The sequence below is a fragment of the Monodelphis domestica genome, chromosome 7 (genome assembly GCF_027887165.1).
Source record: "Monodelphis domestica isolate mMonDom1 chromosome 7, mMonDom1.pri, whole genome shotgun sequence".
NCBI classification, from domain to species: domain Eukaryota; kingdom Metazoa; phylum Chordata; class Mammalia; order Didelphimorphia; family Didelphidae; genus Monodelphis; species Monodelphis domestica.
This window is the reverse complement of record NC_077233.1, coordinates 6,132,317-6,158,708: the sequence shown is the minus strand read 5'-3', so window position 1 is coordinate 6,158,708 and position 26,392 is coordinate 6,132,317. Positions and strand designations below refer to the sequence as shown.

The following is a 26,392-nucleotide window of genomic DNA, read 5'->3' as shown; positions in this document are numbered from 1 at the left end:
ACCCACCTATCTATCTATCTATCTATCTATCTATCTATCTATCTATCTATCTATCCATCTATCCATCCATCCATCCATCAATCTATCTGTCTATCTCTATCCATCCATCCATCCATCCATCCATCCATCCACCCACCCATCTATCTATCTCTCTATCTATCTATCTATCTATCTATCTATCTATCTATCACAATGGAACAAGATAGAGTGCTGGGTCTTGAGTCAGGAAGACATGAGTTTAAATTTGCTCTCAAACACTGAATAGCTTCGTGGTCCCGGGTAAGTCATCTCACCTTGTTTGCCTTCTTTTCCTCATTTGTAAAATGAGCTGGAGAAGGAAATGGCAAACCGGTTCGGGATCTTAGCCAAGAAAACCCAAATGGGGTCACGAAGAGCTGGATACAATTAAAAAATGGCTGAATGACAACAGCAACAACACACACATAAATATACACACATCTGTGTATTCACACACACAAAGCACGAGGAGGTGTCTCTGTCAGTGTTGTACTTCACAAAGGTTGCATTTGTACAAGTCGAGGGTTCGGGGAAAGCCGGGGTTGAGGGCTTATCAGTGCCATTTTGCCAACATCGTGTCTCTGTGTCGCATTTTCGTCAGTCTCACAGACTCATTTTCAGACTTTTCTTTCGGTATTTCATCACGATGGTGATCTGTGATCGCTGATCTTGGACGTTACTGTTTGGGCTGCCACAAAAGGGGCCCCTAATAGAACAGTGTTGTGTGTGCTCTGGCAGCCGTCCCTGCGACATCGAAATCAGGCCAGTGGCTGACCCTACAGTGGCCTCTAAGCGTTCAAGGGAAAGGCAGAGTCAGCTGACAGGACCAACTTCGCCGACGTCTGCCTTCAAGAAGTTCCTGTCACCCGCCCAGCCTTCAGCAGCCCCCGCCTAATCGGTCGTGGCCATCCACGCTGAGGCAAAAAGCTTCTGACCGAAGGCTCCGAGGATGGGCGTCCTTCAGCAACAGAGTATTTTAAACGATGGCCCGACATACTGAGTAAACTACAGGAGAGCGTGAAGAGACTTGGACGTGCACTGGGGACTGACTATTGCGATATTCCCGTGATCGTGGTGCTCTGCAACCAGACCCACAATCCCTCCTCTGTCTGTCTGTCTGCCTGTCTGCCTGTCTGTCTCCTCATACAATTTCACAGATATAATTCTGTGTAAAATTACATTGTAATATTAGCTGTAGACATTCATGAACAACACGGAACACATAATCTGCACGATACAATAATACACATAAACACAGACCTAAAATTATACAGACATGATTTTATGTAAAATTCCAGAATGCCATCTCTAACCTCATGTTCACCATCCTGCTACTAATTATATGTAACGATCGATGTATACAAAGATATGTATAAGATAGATCATTCCGTGACAGCTTCCTCGTTTTCATTGTTGCTCCAATTGGACTCTCCTCACCCCCCATTTTCCTGCTGACACTCTCACCTCCAGACCCTCTTTCACCATGAGACCGCCATCTTCCTTATTCATTGATCGGGTGATGCCACTCTCTTGCTCCGAGTCCTTTGCTGGCTCCCCATAACCTCCTGAACCTGACTTCCTTTCTCACCTCCTTCTTCTAGCCACACTTCCACGTCCCTTCTCCGTGACTTTATAGAGGCTGTCTCTCAAAGCCCGGACGGTCTTCTTCCCCACGTCCTCCTGCACAAATCCTTTCCTGACCTCTCTCATTTTTAGTGTTCTCCCCTTCTCCAGCTGGCTTTGCAGTGATTCACCCTTTTTTTTATACACTTACCCTCCCCCTCCCACATGTTTATCGTTCTGAAGACCTGCTGGGGAGGCAAGATGGTGGGAGTAGAGTCCACCTCCCTGATGGGGACCCAGCAGGGACCGCTAATAGGAGGTAATAAGAGATGGCCCGCTGAGAGAGGAGCATGCTAAGGGGATGGAGCACAGGAATGTCGGCAGATAATAGCATGAGCAAAATGGGCATTGAATGATCTTTTTTTGGATTAGGAATTCAAATGGTGGGGGGCATTGCTTTATCTTAAGGGAAGAATGTAGGAGGTAGCCATGTCCTCATGGGAACTTGCTAATATTTTACCTACAAGGCCCAGAAAATGGATGGACTCTGTTGGAATTGGGAAACATGGGTTCAATGGGGGGCTTTACCCTTAACTGACTTTGAGACCTTAACCAAATCATTTAACTTTTCTGAGGCTGTTTCTTTACTTGTGTATTTAAAAAAAAATCAAAAACAAACCTTTACCTTCCATTTTAGAATCAATACTGTGTTTTGGTTCCAAGGCAGAAAAAAAGGGTGGCAAGGGCTAGGCAATGGGGGTTAAGTGACTTGCCCAGGGTCATACAGCTAGGAAGTATAAGATTTGAACCCAGGACCTTACATCTCTGGCCCTGGCTCTCTATTCACTGAGCCAGCCAGTTGCCCCCTTTACTTGTGTATTTGTTAATGAACACACATTTATTTTCTCTCCTTCCCACCTCCCCTATCTTCCCTGGAAAATTCAAAAGAACAATGAAGCCCTGTTCTAGCTCTGCCTAACTGAGCCAAACTAAATCCCTAATTGTTCGTGCCCACTCATGGTGTTTCTGGCTTCATCTTGAGTTCCTCACCACTCAGGCAGGAGCTGGGGTGCATTCGTCATTGCCGGACCTCTGGAATGAGGGTAAGGCACTGCCTTGGTGAGAGGACTCAAAGCCTTCAGAGTTTGGGGTCGATGAAATGTGTCAGATGAGATTTTATATATTTGCACACCCACAAAGAGAGGCTCCCAAGCCTTAAATCACTGTAGAAACATCATCATCATCATCGTCGTCATCATCGTCATCATCATCATCATTGTCGTCATCGTCATCATTGTCATCATCGTCGTCATCGTCATCGTCATCATCATCATCATCGTCATCATCATCATCATCGTCATCGCCATCATCATCGTCATCATCGTCGTCATCATCATCATCATCGTCATCGTCATCATCATCATCATCGTCATCATCGTCATCATCATCGTCATCATCATCATCATCATCATCATCATCATCATCATCATCATCATCACTCCCATTTTAGCAGATCAATAGACACTTAAGAGCCTGTTGTAGGCCAGGCACCGTGCTAAGTGCTGGGGAGACACATAGCAAAAGCAGCAAGCAGCTCACAGTCTAATGAGAGAAGAGCACATCAAAGAAAGCTGAAAAGCATGTGTTTGGCAGGAGTGGCTGGAGAAGGAACCTGGGCAAGTCAGTGAAGACCCAGAGTAGTACAGCCAGGTGAGAAATGACACTTAAGCGTTTTTGTGTAGAGATTTAGGGTTACCACATATTTTATGGATATCATCATACTTTGTGTTTACAGCAGCCCTGGGAGGTAGGTATGGGTATTATTCCCATTTAGGAGGTGGAGGCAGGCAGAGAGTAAGTGACTTGCCCAGGGTCACACAAAGTTAGTTAAGTGTCTAAGGCCAGCTTTGAACTCAGGTTTTCCAACACTCTATCCACTATGCCGCCTGGTAACCTGGTTATGATACTCACAATATGAACTTCATGGGGTCCTTGATTGATTAAGTCAACTTTTTAAAGCATTTTGTAATGAAAAAGCACTATCTATCAATTTAATCAATATCTCACCATCACTAGAAGAATGACTAATTTTCACCAAGTGTGCGAGAGGACTGATCTAGAATAGATGAATTAGCGGGTGTCTGCTGAGCCATAGCCTTGGTTTTCCCAAAACCCTCATTATGTATAGCCTTTCCTGGTTAGATTCTTGGGTTGTAGGAGGACTGTAGTACTGAGAGGGACCCTGCATGTAGCTATCATCGATTACAATGGCCCTTGTGAGTTTAGCACCAATATGTTCATTCACAAAGCAACTGACTGCTCTTCATAGTTTATCCCTGTGACTTTGGACTTTTATTCTGGCTCCCAAACAATACGGTCTCTGGGAGCCGCAAGCAATGATGACAGATCAAGGGCATGAGTATCCCACTCTGGAAAATTCTGTGTCCTTGTGCTGCCTCATCCTTGTCTTTGCTTGAAGACTATGTTAACTTCCATTGAATTCCACTTTGGGGCACCATTTTATAAAGTCTCTGGCTTTCTTAACCCAATTTTATGGGCATGGTCCAGTGAGCTTAAAAACAAAATTTCTGAATGCCCATGTGTTTCGAGGTACAATTCTTTTCCTCAGAGGCTATGTAGCATATAAAACAAAAAGTCTGTGTCGTGTTGTGAATCTGAAAACAATCAGCCATCCATCCCTGTTCAAAGCAAGCTTAAATTTATCAATAAAATCAATTTTCTTTAAAGTGCCATTTATATTCCCTTAATTTATGGTTAGGGGAATTTTATTGGAAATATCACCCTAGGAACTTTTCCATATTTGTACCTTTGACACAGGGGATGTGATTGAAAGAAGACAAACCATGTATTGTGCACCACATCACAATCTTCAGGAAATGAGATGTTTGCATGGGGTTTAGAAATAATAAAGTACTTTCATTACAACACACACATCTTATTAGTTCTCCTGGGACAGCCGCTCTGTGGAGAGAAACCCGGACACTCTTTCTGAGGGTACTAGAGAGGTTTCTGGGTGAGTTAGTTGTGCTGGTGGTTGTCAGTAGGAATAGTGATTACGAACCTCAATGGACCCCACTCATGGTGTTCCCCTATCTTGAGGCTTCCAGGAGAGACCTCTCCTCTCCTCAGTTTCCTTTCCCGTGCAATCTGCCCGCATCTTCCTCTCATCCATGCATTTCCAGAAATACTGAAACGTTCTGCAGGAGAAAGGCCCAACTGGTACATTAGTTCTTGAGACTTCTTCAAACCCTGGAGTCTATCCATAGTTGTTCTTCCATTCTGGCTATTTGGCCGACCCGTCGTCTTTTCTCGTCATGTGTGAACTATATCATCAATGAATGATAAAAGAGAATTATACCAATGTACTAAATGTATATAATGATTTAAGTATTCTGCACCGTAGCACGGCAGGATTTGAACTCAGATCCTACCTTTAAATCTTGCACTGAATCCCAGGAATCCCTCCCTTGATTTTGGGTCTTTGGCAAAAGAAAGTGCTCTTGTAGTTCAGAAGAAAGCTTTAAATGTCACAGGGCTTAATCCTAATGCCAAGAAACTCCAATGCTTTCTTATTTTTATATCTCTGATCAGAGATTTCAGATTCACTCTCAGTATTAAAGAAACCTAAGTGGTGGGTGGATTGCCAATCATTCCCCTAATGATCACCAGCTTCCAATTAATCTTTCTGTGGTTAATTTTCCCACCTCCTTCAAGACTGAGGTCAAATCCGACCTTCTTGCAGAGGCCATCTCAGAGCCACCCTTGGGCACTCAGGCGCACTATTTGTTGAATATTTTGGTCTCTAAAATACGGGTGCGAACAGCTATTGGGAAGCAAGAATTTAGACTGAGTTGGGGCTTCATTTGGCATTTCACTCACAGTGGTTCAAGTTCTAAGGATCACCATGTTGCCTGGATTTGCTACTTAAAGAAATTAAGCTGAGAGGGAACTCTGAATTAGAGCTCATTACATTAATTGGTTAAAGGGAAAAGTGAAGCCAAATAGAATTTGTTGGTACTGAATAGCCAATCTTCCTCACATTTCCCCTAATCCTCCCCCACCTCAAACTCCAAACAAACAATTGTAGACTCCCACCAAACCCACCCACAGATGGCTGTAAGATGGATTCTGGGTATTTTAAAAACCATTTTCCTGGAATGAAACTTGAGCCCAACACATCTGAGGTGAGGTCAAGTCCACTGAGAATTCCTGAGCTCCCAAAGTGAAATACAAGATGGCGGACGTGGAGTCTGTATTCAGGTGTGAGCTGGCCTTCCGTGATCAATTTGCTTTTCTGAGATAGGGTGTCTTTGCCACTCTCCCCTACTTTGCAGTTAACATCTAGTTTGAATTCGGTGAGATGAAATATGACTGTGTAGTTGTGACTCAGATGCACTCTGATTTTGGTCTAAGTATTTGATTTCTATAGGGTTGGGAACTCCTGGTGTTAAAAGTCCCTCCACCAATTCAAACTGATAACTTTCATGTAATTGAAAGGGCATTTGAGCTATTGTGAAGTTAAGTGACTTTTTGACAGCTAGTCTGAGCAGGCTAGGTGCCTCCATAGGCTACTGAGCTCTGGTCCTGGAGTCAGAAAGACTCATCTTCATAAGTTCAAATCTGGCCGCAGACACTTCCTACCTGTGCTACTCTGGGCAAGTCATTTAACCCCATTTATGTTAGTTTCTTCATTTGTAAAATGGGTTGGAGAGGGAAATGGCAAATCTCTGCAGGGTCTTTGCCAGGAAAACTCCAAATGGGCTCCCAGAGTCGGATGCCACTGAAAATGACAACTTCCTGATTCCAAGGTCAGTCCCTCCATGTACTATGTCATCTTACCTCTCTGGTAGAGCAAATGTTTCTGTGTGTGTGTGTGTGTGTGTGTGTGTGTGTGTGGTAGAGTCCTTCTTTATTCCAGTGCCCAAGGAACGAAGGCTTGTATTCACAGACGTGCTGAGACCAATTTCCTGATTGATTCTTTGGAAATGAATGTTCCTGATTTTCTAGAAAGATGTAGATGCCAAAGCTGAAGAGGAAAGATCTGGGTTCAGATCCCATCATGGACCCTTACGCCTATGTGACTTTGGGCATGTGCTCAGATTCCTGGGGCTTTACTTTCCTCATCTGAAACTTGAGGGTGTTGGACCAGCTCAGTCATCCTTAACGTGGGTTTTTTGTACGAGTTTCAGGGAGACGATGCTAGGGGGACTGTGGGTAGGGAAAACGTACACCTTTACTCCAGGATAATCGATTTCCTTTATAACTGAATGCATTTTATTTTGTGCATTTAGATACATGATCCAGAGATCACCCAAGGGATCTAAGACATATTGCTCTAGATGGCCACTGATGAGCTCCCTTCTAGCTTTCTATGAACCTTAATTTTATAGATGAGGAAACTGAGGGCAAGTGACTTTTTCCCCCTTGGGTAGGAGTGAATATGTGCTTTTGCCCTGTTATGGAACCCTAGAATTGATAAGTTGGAGGGGACATAGCCCTTATGTAGCCTCTCACTGAAGAATGATCATCTCTGAAATATACCTGACAAGCAGTCATTCAGCCTCTTCTTAAGTACCTCAAATGAGATGGGGAGCTCCTTACCTTCTACTTTTGGATAGCTTGTGTGGGCAGTTTTTTCCTGACTCCAGTGCTTGGAGTTGTAATCTCACAGATTATGAGCACCTTCACTAAAGTCAGATAGCAGCCATCCATGTCTACTCCTCCCCATGCAACTCTTGTCAGGGGTCTCCCGTAAATCTTCATGGGGAAGGAGCCAGTGGCCTTGTTTCGGGTCTTTTGATATGCGGCTGCAGATAGTCGGCGGGCTATCCCGTTGACTATCCTTGGCTCTCATGGTGTGATTGCTCCTTTTTTTGCCCTCTTTGATTATACATTTTCTAGAGAAAAATCACCTTATTGACTGTCTGAGGTAGGTCTTTGCACCATTTCCCCCATATTATCTTCGCTTTTGTAACATGTTCACAACTCTTTGGTTGACTTGTAACACAAATTCTCCATGAACTGATGCTCCATTATTTATATTAAGCCATAGAGCACCATTGGAAAATATATGTTTATAGGTGTGTGTGTGTGTGTGTGTGTGTGTGTGTGTGTGTGTGTGTGTGTGTGCATGCTTTTCCCCTATTGCTCTTAATTTTGTTTTCTAGGGACAAGAAGGACAAGGCAAGTTGTTGGTCTCCTTCCTACCTTTCACATAGCTGACGACAGAGCCTTTGCTCTTCTTTCACATAGCAAGCACAACTGCTTTTCCTAGCTAGTTCTGTTCTTCGGCATCATATCCATTTCCCCTTTGGGGAACAGCAAGCACTTGATGGGAGAGTCCAGAAATCGCTGCTCCACTATCCTGGGTGGGAAAAGCCCAAAGCAAACATTTTGTTGTAGGAGTTTCAACAGATCTTTTCCACTTTTCATCTGTTTGTTGCCCTCCTTTTGGTTTCCTCCTTAGATGCTCTGGCATCATTGGGTTTCATTTGTTTGCCTTAAGCTCCTGTCAGATCCATTGCTCCTTAGTTTCTCTTGGGGGCCACCGATTCCTCACTCAGAAGTCCCTTCTCAGTCATTTCAGGGGCAGCAGATTGTGATACTGAAAGACAACCATTTCCTCGCCCCTGATTAAAATAGAAACAAAGATAAATAAAGGATATCCAACTTCCTTTTCAAAACCAAAGTCGATGGCAACATCTTTCAAGTAGGCGTAAGGGTTAAGCCTTGCATGGGTGACTGGTCAAAAAGAATGCCCAGTGGGTCTTTCTGCTAGAGGAACTTCTCTCTGTTTTAAAGTTTCTTTTCCTCCTCCTCCTCCATTCTTTTCTTTCTTTCTTTCATGCAATCCTTTAATGTGGTTCCCCTCATTCTAATCCGCTGAAACCGGAAAGCCATAGGGGCAGGAAGGGAACTCTCCCCTTGAGAATAGCAGCTGCAGCGACCCTCCTCTTTCCTTCCCATATGGAATTATGCCGCTATTGGGCTTTGTTTGTTTGTTCAGAATCACAACCCATGGAGGGCTCTGCTGATCTTAATTATAATTGCTGGCATTTCCTTAGTGCTTTAGAGTTTGCCCGGAACTTTATATACATTATCTTAGTTGAGTCTTACAACAGTCCTTTGAGATCAGTTCTGCATGTTTCATTATCCCCATTTTACAGGTGAAGAAACTGAGGATAAGAGACTTGTATAGGACCAACCAGGTAGGAAGTGTCAGAGATGGGATCTGAAGACAGGGCTTCCTGACTCCAAGTCCAGCACAACAGCCCTTTGGCCATATTGCCTCTCAGGCTTTCAAACTTGTTGTTGTAGAATATTCTGTGTGTGTGTGTGTGTGTGTGTGTGTGTGTGTGTGTGTGTGTGTTGGCGTGTGTGTGTGCACGCACATGTGTCTTTTTCTAAGATATTTACATGAGCAGCATCTGGCAAGTTTAACCTATAAATAACTCTCTTCATCATTTACACATTTATCAATCTCCCTATAATGAAAATTGTTGTTATAAAAATGTTCGCTGTGGCTTTATGCTCTGAATTTGAGTTTTATCCTGAGCACATTCGTCTAGTGGTGTGTCTGGGGGCTGTGCAAAGTGGCATCAGGGTAGCCTGGCGGGGAGGAGGGGACCCACCACAAAATGCCAAACAAAATATTTGAGAGTTTATGAGCTGGTTGTCTATTGTAGTCGCACATCCATTTCCTGCCCGGTCTCCTTGTTTCCACCTTCACGGCAACTGTGTCCACTCACACAGCCAAACTAGCCTCCTGTGGGTTTCGCTGCCTCAGCCATCCCCCTTGGCCAGTCTGTCGTCCACTCAGCGCTCAGATGCGAACGTGATCTTCCTGAAGTCGTAGACTCCATAAACTCCAGCAGCTGCCCTTTATCATCAACATGGAAAGTCAAGCCCTCCTTTTGTGGTCTTCTAGCTCTTCCTTCCTTTCCAGCCTTCTTATAGGCCACCCTGCATCACGCTGGAGGGAGAGTCTAGAACTACAGGAGTGTTGGCCAGACTTTAGAGACAAGTTCCATCTCCCCTCTTTGGGTCACTGAACTGGTTCTCCCTCATTCCTAGAGTGCTCCCTCTCTTTCTTGGCTTCCTTCAAGATTCAGCTCCATCCTATCTTTGGAGGCTTTTCTCAGTCCCCCAGCTTAGAACACAGTTAATGCTTAACAAATGCCCATTAGCGGACTGACTTTTAACAAGATGGATTTGGCTTTGGTTGAACAGGTGCCTCTTTCTGATGAAAACAAAGCTTTCTTTGGGTAGCATCATTCAACACCATCAATATTTGTTAAATGTAGTTGTTGGAGGGGGCAGCTGTAAGTGAGAAGGAAGGAAGGAAGGAAGGAAGGAAGGAAGGAAGGAAGGAAGGAAGGAAGGAAGGAAGGAAGGAAGGAAGGAAGGAAGGAAGGAAGGAAAGAAGGAAGGAAAGAAGGAAGGAAGGAAGGAAGGAAGGAAGGAAGGAAGGAAGGAAGGAAGGAAGGAAAAAGGGAAGGAAGGAAGGAGGGAGGGAAGGAAGGGAGAAAGGGAGGAGGGAAGGAAGGAAAGAGGGAAGGAAGGAAGGAAGGAAGGAAGGAAGGAAGGAAGGAAGGAAGGAAGGAAGGAAGGAAGGAAGGAAGGAAGGAAAGAGGGAAGGAAGGAAAGAGGGAAGGAAGGAAGGAAGGAAGGAAGGAAGGAAGGAAGGAAGGAAGGAAGGAAGGAAGGAAGGAAGGAAGGAAAGAGGGAAGGAAGGAAAGAGGGAAGGAAGGAAGGAAGGAAGGAAGGAAGGAAAGAGGGAAGGAAGGAAGGAAGGAAGGAAGGAAGGAAGGAAGGAAGGAAGGAAGGAAGGAAGGAAGGAAAGAGGGAAGGAAGGAAAGAGGGAAGGAAGGAAGGAAAGAGGGAAGGAAGGAAAGAGGGAAGGAAGGAAGGAAGGAAGGAAGGAAGGAAGGAAGGAAGGAAGGAAGGAAGGAAGGAAGGAAGGAAGGAAGGAAGGAAAGAGGGAAAGAAGGAAGGAAGGAAGGAAGGAAGGAAGGAAGGAAGGAAGGAAGGAAGGAAGGAAGGAGGGAAGGAAGGAAGGAAGGAAAGAGGTAAGGAAGGAAAGAGGGAAGGAAGGAAGGAAGGAAGGAAGGAAGGAAGGAAGGAAGGAAGGAAGGAAGGAAGGAAAGAGGGAAGGAAGGAAGGAAGGAAAGAGGGAAGGAAGGAAGGAAGGAAGGAGGGAAGGAAGGAAGGAAGGAGGGAAGGAAGGAAGGAAGGAAGGAAGGAAGGAAGGAAGGAAGGAAGGAAGGAAGGAAAGAAGGAAGGAAGGAAGGAAGGAAGGAGGGAAGGAAAAAAGGAAGGAAGGGAGGAAAGAGGGAAGGAAGGAAGGGAGGAAAGAGGGAAGGAAGGAAGGGAGAAAGGGAGGAGGGAAGGAAGGAAGGAGGGAAGGAAGGAAGGAAGGAAGGAGGGAGGGAAGGAAGGAGGGAGGGAAGGAAAGAATGAAGGAAGGAGGGAAAGAAAGAAGGAAGGAGGGAAGGAAGGAAGGGAGAAAAGTATCAAGGGAAAAAGACTGGGTTTGTAGTCAGAGGGGGCCTGGTTTCAAGGTCCCAGCTCCACCACTTGCTAAAAATATGATCTCAGTCAAGTCACTTAATATTTATGGGCTCTGTTTTTTCCTTATCTATAAAATGAAGAAGTTGGACTAGATGGCCTCTGAGACCCCTTCTGGCTCTGAATTTATAGAAAATGGTCTCATCCATGAGACTTTTGATTTCATTAAATATCTTTTTTCACTAGGAATTTTTCAGAAAACTGTGCGAATTTCATCATCACTAATGTTTTCCAACTATAAATTATACTGTGAATGAGTAAAATATCCTCTACCATGGGCTTCTATGTTCAGTGAGTGAATTATGGTTGAATAAATAGTAATCAACAAATGTGCTTATTTATATTTTATAACATCTCACTTATAAGTTGTGTGACCCTAGGCAAGTCATTCCTCCTCCTCAGGCCTTAGTTTCTTTGTTTACAAAATGAGGTAGCTGGATTAGATTACCTCTAAGATTGCTTTGAATCAAAATTTATACTATTAGAACTTTTCACCTGAGCACAGCCAGGTCCCTATTAGTTTGAATGGTGAATCACATGAAATGGTTGCATTATTCAAATTCATTTGTTTGAAATTATGATTCTGAGCAAAATAATCAGATGTGATGAAAATTAAAAAAAATTTTTTTAATTTGTTTATAAACATCATAAAGTAGCAAAAGATGAAAATGGATTTCTGATTCATTATGAAGTAATAGTTAAAGAAAGGAAAAATTAAAAAAGTACTGAATATTGTACCTAAAGATAAACCTATAGTGATGATAGGACAAAATGACATTATCGTCATTTAAGTCATTTTAGTGTAGAATGAAGTGTTTTCTTATTCCTTAAATCATCAAACATACTCTGGTAGGTAGAGAGAGCACAATCCATACGTCAGTAAATTGGCATGCTTTGTTCTACATGAAGTCATCCATAATAGTTTGTTTCATGACTTCTACAGCTCAAATCCAACTCTTTAAGCATGAATGCCTTCATCTGCACATTATCTCCTCCCTTGGTTTTTTCAAACATTCTTTGCTGATCTACTTGAAGAAAATCACCAGACGATTCTTCTGAGTTCAAAACAAGCGGTTCTTAGATGTTGCCATTTTCTAGTTCATCCAAATCCTACTTTCTTCCTGTGTTGGTATTTCTTCCATGACATTCTTCCTTTGAGAGGGAAAGCCTTCACAATTACTATCTGGACAGAGTGGTGAAGCACGCTTCCACACAGCATGCTTCTTTCTTGCCAATAATGAATATTTTTGGTTACGTCTTTGATGTTACAATTATTCCAGAAGTCAATTAAGGAAATTGCAGCATCGCTTGTAGTTTTTGCAATTGCCTGTTCAAAAAACAATCTTATTAAATGGGGAAAAAAAAGAAAAAGAAAACAATCTTTTTTTTTTTAAGTTGTAGACTTTACATATTGCAGTGGCTCCTCGATCCATAAGCTTCAATAAAGATGTTGTTTGGTGGCAAAAAGAAAAGAAAAAAGACTTTTATGCCCTCATACAATGAACCAAGTGTAGTTGGGATGACCTGGACTTTTATCTAAACTCAGTAATGCTTTAAATAGGATATTTGTTGTTTTTTCCCATTAAGTAGGCTAAAACAACAGCTTTAGTCACCCATGATTTGTTTAGCCATTTATTTTGTTTTTACTTCTTAGCTATCAATAAGTATTTTGGAATATGGGTACTTTTCCCTTATCAATTGCTTCCTCAAAGCAGAAGTCCAATAATGAAATCTCTGGTTCAAGGAGTGTGGACATTTTAGATGCAAGGTTGTACCAATTCAGAGCTCCATCAATAATGTGTTAGTGTGCCTTTCTTCCCACAATCCCTTCCATATCGATTGTTGCCATTTGTTAGTTGATTGTTTCAGTTTGCAAGCTAAGTAGTAAAAACTCATTTGTTTTGATTTGATTTGTTTTGATTTTTCTATCAATGATTTGGAACATGTTTTCCTTTCATTGTGATTACTTTGCAGTTCTTTTGAGGATTGTTTATATCTCTTGATCATTTATTTATTGGGGAAATGACTATTAGCCATATCTATGTCTGTATACATTTATTAATTGTTTACATGTTTTGGATAGAAAATTCTTATCAAAGAAATTTGATACTAATATTTTTTCCTATTTGAACATTTCCCTTCTTATCCTCGATACATTAATGTTGTCTGTGTAAAAGATCTTCAGTCTCACATGATCAAAGTTATCTGTTCTATCATTTGTAATTGCTCATATTTTTCCCCTTTTGCCTCCATTTTTTTTATTGGTTAAGCATGCACCTCTGACCCATAGTTAGGGAAGGTATATAATCTGTTTCTCTTCTAAATTTTTTATAGTGTGATCTTTGATATTAAGTTTGTGTATCCTTTTAGAATAAGGTAATGTGTTTTATTCTTTGTCAAACATTCCTTAATTGAGTTTTTAAATCTCCCTTGTCTAGTCTGTTCCAATGACCTATCTCTCTTTTTTAACTAGTACCATATGGTTTGGATATTTGATGCTTTATATGTAATTTGAAAACAAAAAGTGCGATTCCCTTTTTGTCCTTTTCATAATTTCCCTTGATGTTCTAAATTTTTCTTTTTCCAAATGGATTTTGTTATTATTTTGTCAAGCTCAGTAAAGTATCCTCTTGATAATTTATATAACGTTAAAATAACAAATGAATTTTTGTAGTATTGACATTTTAAATATATTTGCATGACCTGGCTATGAGCATTAACTATTCCTGCATTTATTGAAGTTCTTTAATTTTTTTTAAGGAGTACTTTGTAATTGAAGTTTTTGGTGTGCTTTGGAAAGTTAATCCCCAGATATTTTATGCATTCTATAGTTGTTTGGAATGGGATCTCTGTTTCTATGATTGCTTCTCATGTTTTATAATTATTATAAAGAAATGCTGTTGATTTGGGGGGATTTATTTTGTAGCCTGAAACTTTGCCAAAATTATTAATTGTCTTGATTAGTATCTTTGCTGATTCCCTGGGGTTTTCCAAGTAAACTATCATATCATCAGCAAACAGGGATAGTTTTGTCTCCTCTTTACCTCTCTTCATATCTTTAATTCCCTTCTTTTGTCATTGCTATTTCTAGCATTCCTAGAACTATGTGTAATAATAGTAGGGAGTGTGTGCATTTTTGCTTCTCTCCCATATTTGTTGGCAAAGTTTCTAGTGTATGCTCATTGCATATGATGCCTGCTTTTGGTTTTAGATGGATGCTTTTTATGATATTTAAAAAAAAAGGTCTCTCTGTCCCAATATTTGTAGGGTTTTAAACACAAAAGAGTATCGTCAAAGGCTTTTTCTGCATTTTTTGAGATGACTCGGTCTTCGACACTTTAAATACAGGTTGAGTTTTTTCTTTCTTAGAAATGTAAGTTTCCCAAAGGCATCCTTTCCCTGAATAAACCCATTTAATCCACATTAAATTGTGTTGATCAATGTATCCAGTGACTGATTATTTTATTCAAAACATCTGGATATTTAGCTGCTACCTTATTATCTTCCCTGGCTACCTATCCAGTAATTTTCACTTTAGGTACCCGCAACTAACTGATTTTGAAAATGCTTCAATCAGTGAGTGCTTGCAGTGGAGGTTTCTTCAGTCTCCACTTGGTTCCCATTTTCTCTCGTTGCCTTAAATAAGGCTGAAGCTTTTGTCTGACCATTTGCTCTGCTAAGGGGAATGTGCTGTTGATGGTGGCCCTCTGTCTCTACAGCTAAAAGATGCTCTATTTTTGTCCCTGCAGTGCTTCTGTTCCTTGTAGCTATTTGTCAACTACAAAAAGCTGGCATAACCCTGAACTTTTATTGTATTTCTTCTGTGAGTCTTATAATATTCTGTATTCTAGGTCAGCATTCTGACGTTTAGTTCTATTTCAGAGTTACTATGACCACTTTCGTGCCATTCTGTTCAATTCAATTTGTTCTGATGTAATAAATCTCCTTGTCCTCCTCCTCTTCCTCTTTTGGCACATCTTTCTCTCCCTTCCCTTTCCCTTCATTCTTTTCTTTCTCTTCTTTTTTCCACTGGCAGCATTTCCAACTGAAGTATTCTCCCTATTGTCCAGTTTGTTACGGGCTCTTTAAAATCATAATAATCAACTTTGGGGACTATGCTATGGAGCAGCCCATGACACCTACCTTCAATGCTATGCACGACTGACAACGTAGTGGGATGAAAACCCTGACTGTGTCACTGCAGGAAATCTTGACTCCCATTCTAAGTGAGCTGTCCTCATCTTATACTTCACATTCGATCCAATTCTGCACTATTAGAACTCCAGTTCATTGAATCCTACAAATGCTCACCAGGCTCCTCCTCATCCAGAAACAGAAGTCCAAGGTTCAAGAACAAATCAGTTTGCTCCTGGGTGTATTGTTGTGGCATCGGCTTATAGGTGCATCATTCTGTTTTGGTTTATTCTTTCTCTCTCCTACGTTGAAAGCTCTTGGTGTTCCTCCCTGCTCCTTGAGCTGTATCGTCCTTCTTCTGTGTCTGTTCTTGGGATTTTGCTCTGGACGGGCAGAAATGATGTCTTTAATCTGATTACTATCGGGGCAGCGCCTAGTTACCTGCCCTGAACGCCCAGGGATCTTTTACACACACAACGAACGCCATGATCTTCATTGCAGCGTATTCCCCCGGCATGGCCTTTTATTTTCCTTCTGGACCAAGAACTTTATGATGACAACCAACAACAGGAACAAAAATGCTCCAGCAATTTCTCGAAAGAAATCCACCTGCTTAGACAGATCACATCTTCTTTGTCAGTCCTAGCAAAAACACAAACGCCTGAACTGGGCTTCCCAGAGGGCTGCAGTGGCTTAAAAATGCCCAGAAGGGATGCTGCTTTCTTCCTTGGGAAGGTCAGGGATCCAGGGCAGAGTCACTACTTTGTTTTCCTTATATGTTTGCTAGGAATCATGTCCGAGATAATAGCCACATGGAATGATTCGACAAAAATGTTGTCCCCTAATCTTCCAGATTATCATTTTGGAAGTAGAGAAACTCTCAAATGTATTTTTAGTTTTTGCCTTTTTTTTTTGGGTAATGTAGTGCTTGGGCATGAAGCCCAATTCTCTGATTCCCACCAAGCCATGTGTAAGTAATGCATCCTCTCAAACCATATAGGGGAGAAAATTCTGTTTTTGTGATGTTGGCCGTGGTGAAGAGAAAAATGGGTGATGAGTGAATATGAAGAGCGCAGGGAATTGCTGAACTCCCCTGCCTCCACCCCGAAAGCCTGCGGAGCACTGGCCATTTGTGAGGAGGATTCAAAGGAATTCAAACCCAGGTTGTGTGAAAGGCAGGTCAGTGATGTCATCATGCTTGTCGGGGCGCTGAGTGAATATCTGGCGCCATGTTGGGAGGTGAGCGTTTCTTTCAGACACAGCACCCAACCCTTGGGAGAACAGCTGTTGACTTCCTTTGGGCCCAGGAGGACACCTGCTGAGGACAGGCCTCTCCAACCCTTCTTTGGACCCGGCGTTTCCTCTGCCTGCTTTTTTCTGGTGGAAGCTCATGAAGAAAGCAGAGAAGGATGCAATGGAGTCACTGGAAAACCCAATCCACCAGGCGGGCTCTCTCCGTCCAAGAAGCTCCCAAAGTGCACGATCAGCACAAAGTCAACCTGGCTGACATCTGCCTGGAAGGGGAAACCTTCCATCCATCATTCGAATGTTTCCCAACATTCTGAGATCGGGTGTCCCAGGGACAAACACATCCAAGTGATGGACGGGCTTTCTCGCTTTTTAGTCAAATGCTTTTGTGACATGCATATGGGATTGCCCAAGAGGGTAGCTTGAAAGCAATCACAGCCCTAGTCTATTTTGGAAACAGGAGCCAAACTCCTTCTTTAGTGGCTTATCGACTTGATGTCATAGAATGTTAGGCCTGGAAGAGTCCCCCTATGCAAGCGATATGCTATGGTAGTGCACCCATACGATTTAAGAAGCTCATCAAGTCCCTACTCTGTTCACAGTACTTAGGTAGAGGCAGTGGGATGGAGGGGGTGGAGGGCTTTGCTTGGGATTGGGGTTCAAATCTAACCTTTGAGTAACCTTTAAGTATTTGCAAAGTACTTAAAACAGTGCCTGGCATTTAGTAGGTGCTCCATAAATGCTTATTCCCTTTCTTTCCCCTATTTCTCCATTCTTAGGGCAGCCAAAGCTATCCCACCCCCCTTTTGCCAGTGTTTTTGGCAGCAGCAGGGGTGGTGGCTGGGTGGATGCCTGGGTATCCAGCTCTCCTTCCTTCGTCTAGTTCTAGGGTCATTTTTATGTCTGCTCATGTTTAAACATCAACCTAAACCAAAGGTTTTATCCGTGCATCCTAGTCCTTTGTCAACAGTTCCATCCCCCCCCCCCCCCCAATAGAATGAGTTCAGAGTCCTCTGGTGTCTTCTGGAAATCAGACATCATTTACCCACTTCTTATCTCTTGAAGTGTTGGAAAGTTATTGAGCATTTTCCCTTTTACAAATCAAGGTTGACTCCGTTTTTTCTCCTATAACATCGCTTCCCATCAGCTATTCTTCAGGCGTGTTGGCACAATCTCTGTGATGAACGAGAGAGACAGTGCCATTATTGGACCAGGAAGACCTGGGTTCAGATCTTGCTTTTGATGCTCACTGGTTATGTGACCTTGGTCAAATTACTTAGCCCGTTTGAGCCTCAGGGAACCCTTGAAGACCCGCTGAGATCCAGGGGCTGAGGGTTTGAAGAGGAGGAAATGGGTCATCACTGAAGTGGCAGGATGTTGATGAATCGATGTGTGACTCATTTGAGAGTCATTTGGTTGTTGCGAAAAATGGAAACAAGTGAAGAAAGTAGTCGATGAATTGACTAGCAGCTGCAAAAGTCACAATGGACTTTGGTTTTCTTGGTCTTTTTAAGAAAGAACTTTTCTATAGCCTTTCCAGGCATAGTCAGGGTTGAGAATCACCTTCATAGTTATCCGATATCCCTTGTAATTAGGCTGTTATAGCAGAAATAAAGAGGTGAGGACTGGTCAAGGTAATCATCTCCCTGCAAAAAACCCTGGCAATTGGGATGTTGGTGATTTGTTGATCTCCTCTCCCTCCTTCTTTTGTTCCTTCGTTCCTTCCCTCCTTCCTTCCTTAGTTCCTTCCCTCCCTCCTTCGTTCCTTCGTTCGTTCGTTCGTTCGTTCGTTCCTTCCTTCCTTCCTTCCTTCCTTCCCTCCTTCCCTCCTTCCCTCCTTCCCTCCTTCCCTCCTTCCTTCCTTCCTTCCTTCCTTCCTTCCTTCCTTCCTTCCTTCCTTCCTTCCTTCCTTCCTTCCTTCCTTCCTTCCTTCCTTCCTTCCTTCCTTCCTTCCTTCCTTCCTTCCTCCCTCCCTCCCTCCCTTCCTTCCTTCCATCCTCCCTCCCTCTCTCCCTCCTAGTCTCCTATAGGGTACTCTGTAAGTGCCAATGTGAGGAGGCTGTTGGGGTCTTGTTGCAAGGGGTTCCACAAAGCAAAGAGAGAAGGATGCTGGAGACAAATAGGCCAAAACCTTGGCCTTTTTCAACATTTTGTCTGCTGCTAGAAAGAAAGAGGAGATTGGTTTGGGCTGGCATGGTTAGTCCCCTTTAGCTTGGATGGGAAGTCAGAGAGCCTTGGCTCATGGCCTGACTTTGCTATTTCCTCGCTGTGTGACCTTGGACAAGTCACCAAAACTCCTTCCTGTGAGAGGAGGTTGGACAGGATGTTAGCCGGAGTGGCTTCCAGCTCTAAATCCTAAGATCCCACATTTATAGATTAAATGGGGTTGGCCAGCTGGCCTGGGAACTTAACCACCATTTATAACATTGTTTAATGGGAAATTAACATTCTGAAGGTTAAATCCGAATGGGAAAAGGCATTTGGCGGTCCAGACAACGGACTGAAAATGAGTTTTTGGAACTGGGCCCTCCTGAGATCAGGGCCTGCAGTCTATTGTGTGGAGCCCTAGTTAGCTTCAAGGGCCAGTAAGGAAGCTGGGACTTGGAAGGAGCCCGTGGTAGCGGGGTGGAATGTTACCATGGGAACTGGGGACCAGAAGAAGGATCGCGGGGGTCCCTGTTGGTTAGCGATTTCATGACGTGGACAGCGAGCCTGCCTTGGGTCCTTTGGGCTCTCAGTAAAAATGTCCAGAGGCCCCGAGATCCTCTACGTCTCAGGCTTTGAGAACTCAAACGTGGACCCTTATTTCAGTTGACTCTGATCTCATGGCGTGCCAATGGCTTCCCCCCTTCGAGATTCGCTCTCGTTTCTGACATGCCTTGAGGAGAGGACGGCCCACTGCTCGGTGCCGAGGTGGGGGGGGGGGGAGGGGGCGTAGCCGTGGGATCGAGGCCTTTCACCAGCGTTTCCAGCCGTCAGTCGTCTCTCAGGGTCGGGAACTTCAGTTTCCTTCCCAGAAAGTGATTTAAACGTGGAAAGGCCGATGGGCTCGGGCTCACCGGCTGGGTGACTGGGGCCCACTCATTCCGCTCTCCCAGACACAGTTTCTCCGTTTAGAAAGGGGGGCTGATGGCGCCTGTGCTGGCCACCTCCTGGGCTTTATGAGCGTCAAGCAGGGGAGCAGAGCACAGACCGCCATGCCCGGCGCTCTGCAAAGCCCAGGGAGGGGCAGGAATCTCAGGCGTTTTGTTGGTGATGACAGTCCTGGTGACGAGACGGGCTCCTAACGGTGGGGAAACGGGTCCTCCCACACCTGCGTCTGCACGCGGGAACTGCCCTGGGTGGGGGGGACTTTCTCTCGGCTTCTCCAGACACAACACTAACAAGCAGAGCCCAAACAACAAGTTGGGAAAGAGGCGACATGCTCAGTGCCTGGCAGAGGTCACTGGACACATTGGAGTTGAAGAGACAAGGAGGATGAATCCACCCTTTGCCCTTTGGGCTCACACGTCCGCTTGGGGCCGGTAGGCTGAAGAGCAGTTGGTTCATCTGACGAGATCTGGAGGTCTCAGTGGACCTCAGGCTAAGCCCAGCTCTGGGTGTTCTCACAGCAGAGAGCTTTGGGAATAGTTTGCTGCTCTGAGAGGAGTCCCAGGACTCCTCTGGAGCCCATCGGGAGCATCACCGAGCAGGTTCTACCCTCCATCGGTCTGCGCGTGCCCGAAGGCCCCCCCTCGTCCAGCCTCTTCCTAGACTGCCCTCGGGGGTCCCAGACTCAAGTAGAGGTTGTGGAGCTCCTCGAGAGGCTTCTGGCCGAACCCAGCACCCTGCCCGGCCAGGAGCGGGAGCTTAATGCGCGCTTGTGAAGTCAAACGGAGCCCCGGCCAAGGGAGTGTGAGGCTGCTGGGCTCCAGCTGGGCTCCCTCAGCCCGGGGAGGGGAGCCGAGCCTCGACAGGGACCTCTGTTGTGCGAGCCAAGCGCCAGGCCGGACCTCGGGGCCGGAGGTCTCGCTGCGGGTCGTCCGGCCAGGTGGGTGACCTGAACGTCCACGTGATCTCTCATGTGATCTCTCTCCAAGCTCCGCGGTGCCTGGGGCGGGTTCCCTTGACCCAGAGCCGCTGCCAGCAAGAGCATATGGAAGCATTCCTGGGCCCCTGCCGGCCGCTGCTCTGCCTTTAACCCCGGCTTCCTCCAACCCCATAGCGGCCCAGCGGCCTGAGAGAGCCGACTATGGCTTCCACCGAAGAAAGGGCTCCTCTGCTTTCGCCTCCACTTTCCCCGCCTCTGGTCTAGCCTGGAGGGATGGGCAGCTCTTTACCTCAAGGCTTGGCAAAGCAGCCAGGACAGCCGGGGATCCCCTCAGCCTCAGAACCTCCCTGGAGCTCCAGGGCCTGGACCCAGGACAAGCCGGCGAGGAGCCGCCCCCCCCCCCCCCCCCCCATAGCTCAGCCCCCATTTCTCTGTGGTCTCTCTGCGTTCCAATGTAAAGTCCTGGAGGCAGGAACCTCCCTTCTTGGCGTGTCTGGTGTCTAGCCCTTGGCACAGCGCCTTGCACACAGTAGGTGCCTAATAAATGCAGTCAAGAAGCCAGGCACTTGGGTAATGGTTGAGATGGGGCAGGTAGAGCCTTTCCGGCCGGACTGGAGGGCCCATTTCCCAGCTCCACAGCCTGCTTCTCACTGATTGGCTGGAGAATGCCCTGAAAAGGGAGGAGGCTAAGAGATGGCCGGCCAAGCCTGGCATCCAGCGTGTCCCTTGGAGCTTGTCATCTGGGGGGCAGGAAGCCCGGGATAAGAAGGACACGTGTGGACAGAGCACAAAGGGTTACATAAGGCCACAGGGCTGAGGGGCTCCCCCCCCCCCAGAATGCTGACCCAAGAAAGGCATCCATGGCCCGTAAATAGGGTAGTGTTGATCCCGCCTTTCCCTTCCTTCTTTTCTGTACATACAAAGTACGATTTATTGTTTTATGAGTCTCCGCAAATCATTTTAATACTCCCTCGATTTTTAACATCTCCTTTTATAGAAAACTATTAAGTTAATAAATTTTACTAAAAGGAAAACATTTCCAAGAGGTTTTCACAGAAAAAAATGGATTATCTCAGCTTTTTGGCCTTGGAAAGAAGATTAACTGCTCTGGTCCTACTTTTTTAAGTCTCAGGAAAATTTTCACATATTTAGACATGATTTGAATATGTGCTAATGGGGGGTTTAGAACGGGGAGAGGAGAAAAGAAAGAAGAAGAATGGTTTGGGTAGAGATAGACTTTCTGTTCTTCTGGGTCTCGGAGAATCCCTGACATCTGTCTGATCTTCTGATTGCAATTCTCATTTGGAATGCAGCGAAGACATGGGACTGAAACGATCGTTCCCCCTGATCTCGCTCCTATTTTTCTAGACAGCTTGCCTTGGGAGGCTAAAGAATTCAGAGGAAAGAACATTTTCTTTTCTTTTTTTTTTTTTTAAATATATTTTATTTGATCATTTCCAAGCATTATTCGTTAAAGACATAGATCATTTTCTTTTCCTCCCCCCCACCCCCCATAGCCGACGCGTAAGTCCACTGGGCATTAGATGTTTTCTTGATTTGAACCCATTGCTTTGTTGATAGTATTTGCATTAGAGTGTTCATTTAAAGTCTATCCTCTGTCATGTCCCCTCAACCTCTGTATTCAGGCAGTTGCTTTTTCTCGGTGTTTCCACTCCCATAGTTTATCCTTTGCTTATGAATGGTGTTTTTTTTTCTCCTGGATCCCTGAAAGTTGTTCAGGGACATTACACCGCCCCTAATGGAGAAGTCCATTACGTTCGATTATACCACAGTGTATTAGTCTCTGTGTACAATGTTCTCCTGGTTCTGCTCCTCTCGCTCTGCATCACTTCCTGGAGGTTGTTCCAGTCTCCATGGAACTTCTCCACTTTATTATTCCTTTGAGCACAATAGTATTCCATCACCAACATATACCACAGTTTGTTCAGCCATTCCCCAATTGATGGGCATCCCCTCGTGGAAAGAACATTTTCATCTAGACGTGCACTTCTCGTGTTCTTCTCCAGGGCCGAGCAGGGTGCCTGGCTTGGGAGGCAGTTTTCTAAAAAGGATGGTTGAAACAAATGAAATTATTATAATGGCCAACCAAAATGAATTTGACTCAATTCAATTGACCAGATATTGATTAAGTAACTATTTTGTGCCAGGTGCCTAGGACATGACACCGAACCCAAACAACAAAGATGATTCTCCCTGCCCTTGGGGACTTGATGTTCTACTGGGAGAAGATGACAGAGGACCTCCAGTCAGTTTGGGAAACTGCACAGTAGGGTGCAGCTTCTCTTTCCCACTCTTTTCCCCTAGACACCCCCTCTAGGACTTCTCCCCTTATCTTTTCTTACATCCATCCATGAGCCATATATCTTCCCAAGGACCACTTAGAGGTTGGGAAACTAGGCGGCAAGAAAGGCAATGGCACCTTCAACAGAAGTAGGAAAGTGTGGGAAAAGAGGGGTTTGGGGAGGAAGGGTGATGAAGCCATGGGACATCCAGTTCAAAATATCCAATAGGCAGTTGGTGATGTGCAATTGGAACCCAGAAGAGACACCCGGCACATAGGGGGCACTTAATAAATGTTTCTTGCTTGACTTATCGAGAGGGTAATTAAAGCCATTATCTAATGAGAGGAGGGAGGTAAGGTCATCAAGCAAGAGAGGGTTGTAAAAGAAGAGAAGGGGCTGAGTTATGGGGCAGCAAAGGAGACTGTCATGTGGTTAGTTAGGTAGCTGGAGAACCAAGAGGGGATTTGTAATTTTGCTTCCCCCCTACACGTTTTGTGTTTTAGAAGGGGATACCACCTTAACCCAAAGAAATAGAACAGGCGATGCAGCATAGCAAATGTTCTGGACTGGGGGCTGAGAGACCTGGATTCCAGCACAGGCTCTGCCACGGTCTCACTGTGTGGTCTTGGACAACAGTGAACCTCTACAGTGGGTAGCCACTTGGGTTGGCCTAACCCTAATCCTATGCTCACTGTAACCCAAGAGACTTAGGCTCGTGATTGCTGAGGCCTCTCCCATGTCTATTGTTTTAAAAATTCACTTAGACATAGGTAAGGAAGATGGTTTTGTTTTTTTTTACTTTCCTACGAAGATTTAGCAGGAAGAGAAAGTAGAACTATCTCACCCCGCTATCTGGGGAGCACACGCTTCCCTGTCCCCCATGGCCCTAGGGGTGTCCAGTTCCATCTTATCAGTTTCTAGCAAGCATTTTCTCGCTCAGTTCATTTCCAGATTGGGGCACAGCCCATAGATGAGCACCTCCCTGTTGTAGGACGCGACATTTTCACTCATGAGTCAATCAGCAACTTGGCTGGGTCCCAGTGGCTCCTCACAGCTCCATCTGATTCTCTTCCTAAAACCAGCAAAGAGAGGCAGCAGAGAAAGAAGGACTATCAGTCAAAGGTCCTGTGGCAACAACCCAATGAGGAAATGACATCATAAGCCCTCCCACCACGGTTTCCTCTGCTGGTCTCCTTAACTTGAATGCAACCAGGCAGGAAAGACCCTGCCTATCAGTGTAATGATGGGACTCTATCCATCCGCCATCTTGTTGATTAGATAAGCAAGATTCTTCTCTTTTCTTCGCCATTCCCCGCAGCAGTGTCCAGTTTGACTCTTCATAGAATGCTTTGATTTTGATAGTTCATAATAATAAACCTAATTTGGGGCTTGTGTCTCTGTGCGTGCTGTCTCCTTCCTGCCCCTCGCCCAAGCCTGGAACCTCCTCCCCTTATGCTTTAGTAAGTTCTTTAGTGAGAACTTCTCTTAGTTCTTTTGCTAGGATCCAGAGAATGCTAGATTTGGGTTTCTCTTCTGCCCCAACCATGTTTGGTATGTGACCAAGGATTTGACCTGGCCAAGTCGGTTTCCTCATGGATAAAATGGGGCGATAGCGGTTGGACAATCGTCCATATTTATGAAGCTCCTCCTGTTGGCTAGGCTCTAGGCTCTAATTACAGTTGGAAGTGTAGCATCTTAGCAAGCATGTAAGTTTCTGCCCTTCCTTTCATACCAGAGAGGAAGTTCGGCTTTTCCCTTCTCCTTTTATGGGGTATTTCTAGCACCTTATTGTACCTTTGGGGTTAAGTATGCATTTCTGAGTGTCTGATCTTTTTCTGTGTCATCTGTTGGCCTTCACATGTCATCTCCAACTTCTGTAGAACTCCCCAAACATCCCCATTTAATCATTTCCTGTGGCAACCTGGGCTCTATCAAGCCTGTGATGAGGAAAGTCGTGATAGGGAAGGGATCATTGTACACCTTCATTTGGATGTCAGCTTTTGTGCCGGATTAGAAAATATAGTGGCAGAGGTGGGAATGGACATCCTCTTTCTAGGATGCAAATGTGAGAGTGTGGAATGAGAGCAACAGTAGTGACCCTTTGACCGGGGGATATACTATGAGGTCTGTGTCCTAACAATGGGATTAGAAGGAGAAAATCCATAGCTCTATTTCTTCCTCCATCTGTTCAAGAATTGTGGTTTTTGTTCAGTTGTTTCAGTTGTGTCTGATTCTTCATGACCTCATTTGGGGTTTTCTTGGCAAAAATACATTTTTACATTTCCTTCTCCAGTTCATTTTACAGATAAGGAAACTGAGGCAAATGGGGTGAGCTGACTTGCCTAGGGTCACACAGCTAGCATGAATCTGAGGTCAGATTTGAACTCATGAAGATGAGTCTTCCTGACCTCAGGCCCAGATTTCTATCCACTGTACCACCTAGTTGTCCATGTTCAAGAATTCGGAGATACTTCAATAAATTATGGTATATAGAAGTAATAGAGTGTAACTGAACCATGTGAAAAGACAGTATGAAGACTACAAAGAAGCATGGCAAGCTGTGGAATAGGAATAATCCCTAGAGCCTGAGAGGTACCAAGCATGTGATTCCTCTGGTAGAGAGAACTCTCAGAGGAGGAAACCCCTCTGCTGGTGCAGATTGCCACCCCTCTACAACCTGCAGTCTCCGAGACTGTCCGAGCATAGAGGCCCCGCCTGTTCTCGTCAGAGTCAGGAACAGAAGCCAGGCCAGCCGTCTACACATGGTGCCTCACTAACAACCATCTAAAGAACCCCTAGGATGGAAGGGGCCCCAGAGCCACTGGGGCACAGGATTTCTGGAATTATTATTAAGAACAAGTGGCAAATAAGTGGCAGGCTTTAGGCATTGCTTCTCTGGAAAATGCCTTTGTTTGTGTGAGGGTTTATGTTCATGGGTACTAAATGGCCTCGGTTCCCAGAATCCTCTCCTCCTTTCCTCACCATCGCCTCTAAGAATCCCCCATTGCCTTCCTTCAAGGCACGACTTAAGAGCCACCTTCCCCAAGGGCTTTCCTGGCTGCCATTTTGTATTCCTTTTCTAGGCAGTCCATGCTTTGGTCTTTGTGACCCCTGAGCTCGGCACAGACCAAGTGTGGTTCCATCTCAGTGATCCTTTGTTCAGGACCCCAGAACACTGCCTCCCCCCCCCACCCCCAGGGCGACTCTCCTTCTGTCCTTGCATCTGCAGGCTCTGGCACAGTGTCGGACGCCAGGAAGGCTTCATAAATTGGTGCCGAATTGAAGAGAATAAAACAACAACACTTAAAACTTTTAAACGTTAAGACTGTATTGGCAAGCTGAGCCAGGAGGCAGATGAGTGTGGGCTGTAAATAGTATTTTATGATAGGATATAAAATCATATTTTATTGCGGGGATCCAGGGAGATTCTCCATCTCTGGCACTTTGAACGGAAAAGCCTGAGAAAAAGGCCTGGACTGAAGCGTCTGAGGTTGCTGACCAGTCAGTC

General features: G+C 44.8%; 1 protein-coding gene across 2 annotated transcripts in view; it reads left to right on the top strand.

Moving 5' to 3' along the window:
• The window catches only part of SUGCT (succinyl-CoA:glutarate-CoA transferase), a 488,805-nt gene that overhangs the window by 260,949 nt on the left and 201,464 nt on the right, over positions 1–26,392 (top strand). Inside the window, exon 12 of one of the 2 annotated variants that reach the window (XM_056804130.1) lies at positions 22,750–23,753. The exons of the other annotated variant lie outside the window; for it this stretch is intronic. Coding sequence (XP_056660108.1) covers positions 22,750–22,764 — 15 coding nt within the window. The 3' untranslated portion in view covers positions 22,765–23,753. Of the gene's footprint in view, positions 1–22,749; positions 23,754–26,392 lie in introns of those variants that run through there. 2 annotated transcript variants of the gene reach the window in all.